Genomic DNA, 6,275 nt, shown 5'->3' on the forward strand with positions numbered 1-6,275 from the left:
AATGTTTAATGCGTTGGATTTGGTATAGTTAATTTTTAAATTTGAGATGGATTGAAAAGTGGTAAGTTCGTGAAGCAGGTTAGGGATTGTGGTAAGGGGTTCGGTGAGAAAGAGGAGAATGTCGTCTGCATACGCCGCCACCTTATATTGTTTATCGGCAATAGTGACTCCCTTGATGTCGGGGTGCGTACGCAGTCGACGTAGAAAGGGTTCCAGTGTGATAAAAATGAGCGGAGAAAGGTGGCATCCCTGCCGCGTGCCGTTTGACACGGAGAAGGCGCTCGACAGATGGTTATTTACCCTGACACGGGCTTTAGGTTTGGTATATAGGGCCATGATAAATTGGAGCATTTGGTCGCCGATACCGATTGCTTTCAAGGCTTCGGACATGTAGTCCCATGTCACTCTGTCGAACGCCTTCTCCGGACCGGAAAAACCCCTGTGTGTTTGAGTTAGTGAGCCAGTGATGAACATTTAGTGCTTTAAGGGTATTGTCCCTTGCCTCTCTCCCTGGGACAAATCCTATTTGGTCTAATGAAATGATATCAGGGATAAGGGGGAGTAAACAATTTGCTAGGATCTTAGCGTACCATTTGATATCCAAATTCAGGAGGGAGATGGGTCTGTAGTTTGTAACAAGGGTGTCATCCTTAACCGGTTTGGGTATAACCGATATGTGTTTCGAGTAAATCGGGGCATGTCTTGGTTGCAGCTGTGTTGGAGTTAAAGGTATGAAGGAAGTGTGGTGTCAATATATCTGCAAAAAGTTTGTAGTATGTCGCTGTCAGGGCCGGGGCTTTTACCGGGTTTGATTTGTTTAAGCGCTATGGTAGCTTCATCAAACGATAGGGGTTGGTTCAATGTCTTGATTGATTCAATTGAGAGGGGACCTGGGGCATATTTGGTTAGAAAGGCTTTGATTTTGTCAGCTCTAAAAGTATCTGTATTGTGGTTATTTGGGTTTAAATTATATAGTTCAGAGTAATATTTGACGAATTGTTTGGCAATACCTTCATTAGAAGGCTCTGATTCTTCTTGTACGAAAATCGTACAAAAAAAACAGTACACATTAAACAAATATTGTTCGTTCTGCTCCCGTGCGAGAAAAATTTAGTTTGTCCCTTCGAGAATCTTTATATGAAAAGTCGGAATCGGCTGTCAAAAGTTGTGTACACACACTACGAAAATTCTTTTAATGAAAATGTTCGCTCGATTTTCTTAGTGTGTACGACACTTATGGGCTACCCTGCACAACAATTGCCTCAAAGAAGCTCCAGAACTATTTTTTTTAAAGAGCGGAGTGCAATGCATTTTTTACCATACTTTTTGGTGCGTTTGCAGCACATTTCTGAAACACAAAGCATGCATTTTCTGTGCAGTTTGCCATGCATTCGGAAACAAAGGTGAATGGAGCCTCATTGTTCTTGTGAACACACCAATTTCACTTTCAGGCCCCATTCACACCTAGTTTAGTTGGACCATAGGTTTTTGACTATTTTAAATTGTGACAGCAGGAGCTTCACCTTCAACAACATGGGGCAGGGGTCTCCAAACTATGGCCCTGAAGTTGTTCAGGAACTACAATTCCCATTCGCTTTAGTAAATCTCCCCCGTAGTGTCCAACCAGTCCCAGGTAGAATATGACCATTAGACTGCCTGGAGGGAAGGATGCGTGTCTGCAATTCTGCTGCCGCCATTGCTAATCATCAGGGCGAATTCATTCGCAAAAGTGCTAGGGCCCGTGGGACATCCAATCATTCAGGATGGCTGCCACCTCATTTCCGGCAGAAACGCCGGTCGAAGGTGCTGATCCAAACCTAAAAAATAGTGGCTTAATGTTGGGGGATCTCACTTTCGCCGTGGCAGCCATTTTTGCCTCATGCACCACGAGCGGAAGTGTCAGTGTTCTGAGATGAGGAAAAGGAGACAACCAGAACCTCCGGGAACGTTGGCAGAGATGCGGACCAGACGAAGGGTGAGCCTAAGCCGAGAGAGACCGGCCGGCATTACAGTGAGTGTCCCCTGGGCTCTTCACCTTCCCCAAACCTCTCAGCTAGGATGCAGGTGGGTGGGAAAGTAACAGCTCCAAAGTTTGACAGAAAAAGGTGGTAACTGGAGGAAAGGGGAGAAAAGTCTAGGAGCTATGCCACATTCCTAAGCTATCTTCTTTCCTCCGTGAATGACCTGTAACAGACCACCTAGCCTGCCCCACACAGGTGGGAAGAGAGATATTAAAAACCTACTTTTCTGGGGTAACCAAGCGACACTCTTCGCTCCTCTGCTTTAGGGAGTGCCACCATAGCAAACTGCTTGCTATGGGGGGCACACATGCAGGCTCACTCTGGACATCTATAGATGCACACTGTGCCGCCCTCCCCACCTCAGGATCTGATAGACAGCAGCAGGAAGCAATGGTTCCGGGGGGAGTGGGGGTTGCTATACAAATGCTGGGACATTTTTACCTTAAAAGTAGAGAAAGCTCGTTTGGCTCTACTTTTCTTCCTGTGGTTCGCAGGAGTGCAGTTTGTTCCCGTGACCCGTTTTTAGCTGATGTTAAAGAGTCGATCCAGGCTGGAGATCACAGCCATTGGTTGAGCCAGATAGACTTGTGTCTTGTTTCAACCTGACTTACTATGCAACCATATGGTCGGGATCCATCCAGGATCCCCCGACCCCTTATATTCACCTGAGCCTGATCTTGATCCTGTACCGGACAGCAAAAGCTCTCTCCTCTCCTCACACGAACAACTGATAGCAATGGAAGCCTTTAGCCCCTGATGCTGACAATCAAATCCTAATGACAAGAGATCAGAAAGGGGGGGGGGGGAGCCCCGCTGTATGCGTCTATGGATGCAGGCAGTAGGCTCAGGAGCAAGCCCACACAAGTAACAAGAAGCGCCAGTGAGGGAACCCACAAGGAGGGGGATCGGGGCTGCTCTGTGAAAACCACTGCAGAGCAGATAGGTATACCATATTTGTTTCTTTAGAAAATGTTTCTTTAAAAAAAAAAAAAAGGTTTAGAATACCAAACGCGGCGCAATTTTGCCGCTCGCCGAATTGCAGTAAAATCGCCCAAACCGAACTGCGGGACGCCTGTCGCCCAAAAGTACAAGATCTTCTTTTGGTCCACAGGTGTTCCACGATTTTTTGTTTGTGCAATTTTACCGTGATTCGCTGGTCGACCATTGTGGCAAAATTGTCGCCACGTTTGGAGTGCCATTGGAAGTGACAGGGATCGCACGGGCATCCTGCGATTTGTCATGATTTGGGATGCCAAGATATGAACGGATCCTTATGGGCATGTACACAGGCACAAACTAGTGATGAATATAAATTTAGAAAAAAATAAAAATATGTGTTGTCTGTCTTTTTGGCACACAAATACGTTCCTCGATTTAAAAAGAACTAGAAGAATTTTTATCCATGCGTATGCATGCTTGCCAGGAATACCTGATGTTTATGTATCCGTACTGTGTGTAAGCACCCTTAAAAGGATAAGTTTACCTTTCCTAACATTTTACACCCATTTTCAGAGTGTAACATGTAAAGAACGGACGGACCAGCCCCCCGCACCTCCCCAATCCCCACCGTGACAGCCAGCGGGGTTCTTCTGCCTCCTGTCACAATTTTAAAAACGTGGCCGAGTAGGACTCTACCCCAGCCTGGCCGCGTCACTGATTGACAGGTTTATGCAGTGACATCACAGAGGGTCAGTGTCACCAGGTGCCGTAAATCATGGTGCCACCTCCTGAAAAAAAAATCCTCTCCTTCTGGGATTCATGGAACGCCGGGATTTTGTTTGAATCTCGGGAACGTCCTGCCGAATCTAGGGATGGTTAGGAAGCATGCTAACTCTACCTCCCCCATCCTGTCTACTCTACATTGTAACTATCCAAGCATACAACCCATACCAAAAATACACCTTGCTGACCCACCATGTATTCCACCACACAATCCTCTAACCCTCTAATTACCTAACAACCTCCCCATACTAAGCAAGCAACACCTCTTTTACATCTTCCCCCCCATATCACCCCAGCAAGGTGCAGTCCAGATTTCATTTGCTCCCTGGGGGAGAAGGAGAAGGGAGAAGTCAGGAAACCTTGCTGACTACTAGGGGAGGGGTTAACCCAGGTTTTCTCAACCAGGGTTCCTCCTGAGGTTGCTAGGGGTTCCTTGAGCAATGGGAATTTCTGCCTCTCAGATAAGTTTCCAATGACACCATTGTTCCTTTTAGCTATCTGTAAAAGGAGTAATTCTTCCAAATGATGACAAGAAGCATTCTTCCCACTGTCACACTGTGTCATGAGTTGTAAATTTTTCATTTTTAGCAGCGGTGCCAAAAGACCAGAAATGTATTTCAAGGGTTCCTCTGTGTTGAAAAGATTGAGGCTGGGTTAGCCTATTGGTGTTGGGAGTGGAATTTGCTGGAATGGGGGTTCAGACATCACTTGTGTTGTAAGAGAGGGAGGATCTCAGAACAGGAAGGTTGTTTCCCCGGGGGGGGGGGGGGGGGGGTGGCGTGGTTGTGATTTACCTGATCTCTAAAGTGACATCAGTTCCGCAGTCACCTCTGCCCACCCCCCCAAAATGTCAACATATGCAGGGAAAATGCCCTGGTCAACCAAGAGATGCAGAAAAATGCATACCCCTGCCTGGCACATTAGTGGATCCAGGCTGGCCGGTGGCAGGGAGAGCACCACTATGGTTGTCACCCAGGTGTGGCCCTCGCGACGCCACTAGGGCTATGTGTAGTGAAAACTACAAAGGTCTGGCAGTATTGCAGCTTACAGTTTTCAATTAAATACCACGGCGCTGTGGAACACTGTGGTAGTTCACTCATGCTCCCCGTTAGATTGTATTGGCTTGCCCGTATGGGCAACCTGTATGGCACCAGCGCTCCGATTGCTGGTGCAATGCTTTACAACAGGGCTTGACAATTCCCAGGCGCCAGGTCGCATTGGCGACTAGAAACTGAGTCCGGGCGCCTAGGATTTCAGCTATCTGCTGTCAGGCATCGGGACAACGCATCACTGATGCAGAGATTTGAAATCCCCGCGGCTCCTATCCATAATTCTCTGTGTACCGACAAGAGGCATTTTAATTGGTCAGCACCGTTACATGGACAGCACTGACCAATCAGAACGGGCTGCCTCTCCTTTTTTTCTCTTCTTTCCCTTATTTCTTTCTTGCTTTCTTTTTTTTCTGGGCGCCAGGCAGCTGATTTGAAAAAATGACTCCTAACTTTTTTAGCTGGCTCCTAACCCCTGCTTTACAAGCTCCAATAAAAAAAAAAAAGTCACTTTACCTGCATTTTTTTTTTCAAAAAAGTGAAATGAGATTTGACAGTAAAGCCACCCCCTGCTTAGTATTTCTGAACCAGTGGAAAAAAGACCATATAAAAAGTCACATGACCCAATAAGAGGTCAAGCTCAAGGAAAGGTATATCCACCAATCAGAAGGCAGTAGTGGAGGCAGCCTGGCACACATATTAATCACACTGCCAGCTGTGGGTGACACCAGTGTTTTGGCCTTGACAGGCAGCACACATGTGACAATGACAAGCGAGCTCCCACGTGTACTGCTGAGAATGGAGTTCTCTATGGCGTCTCTAAGCTGTCCCCGGGCTCAGGCAGCTTACCTTCTTATCCTGCAGCTGCTTCTCCGTAGGCTCGCTCCTGCTGGCCTTGTCTTTTCTAACGCTCTTGGCCCCTCCGCTGCTCAGGGACACGAATGAGGACTGTGACTGGTCCGGCGGCCTCGCTGCCCCCCTGCTGGGGGCCGCACTACTGGCGGCCGCGCTGCCCTTCTCTTTCTTCTTCTTTTTGTCCCTCTTGGCGAAGAAATCGTCGAGGCTTCTCTCTTCAGGTTCAGCCATGGCGCCGGTAGCAGTGACACACGACGGAAAGAGGGGCTTTGAGACTAGGTGAGCGCTGCGCACGGAACACACCGGTCACGCTCACTCACTGACTAGAGCGGCGAGGCCGGAAGCGCTGCCCACACCCGGGTTAAGCCATCATGACGGCACTGGTGGGGGTGACCGGCTGTGACTTGGCGCTCTGAGCTGAGGCAGTGTGCTATCACGTGTATGAGAAACACCCCTCTCTGCTTTCCAATAGTACGGACTTCTCAGCCTAGAACGTGTCTCGTCGCTTGCGTTGCTCATTTTTTTTTTTCCGCCATAAAACTTTATTAACAACGAAACCTGGTAGTGCATATTTGCCAATAATACACGACTTCCACTGTTTTTTTTGTTCGTCATGTTGTTTTAAATT

The 6,275-nt window shown here is 47.7% G+C and overlaps 1 protein-coding gene across 1 annotated transcript in view; it reads right to left on the minus strand.

The window, feature by feature from the left end:
• CDV3 (CDV3 homolog) overlaps positions 1–6,017 on the minus strand; it is a 42,174-nt gene extending 36,157 nt beyond the window's left edge. Inside the window, exon 1 of the mRNA XM_082259652.1 lies at positions 5,642–6,017. Coding sequence (XP_082115778.1) covers positions 5,642–5,878 — 237 coding nt within the window. The 5' untranslated portion in view covers positions 5,879–6,017. The remainder of the gene's footprint in view (positions 1–5,641) is intronic.
• Positions 6,018–6,275: the final 258 nt, after the last annotated feature.

The sequence above is a fragment of the Pelophylax lessonae genome (genome assembly GCF_965119305.1).
Source record: "Pelophylax lessonae genome assembly, chromosome: 5".
Lineage (NCBI taxonomy): Eukaryota > Metazoa > Chordata > Amphibia > Anura > Ranidae > Pelophylax > Pelophylax lessonae.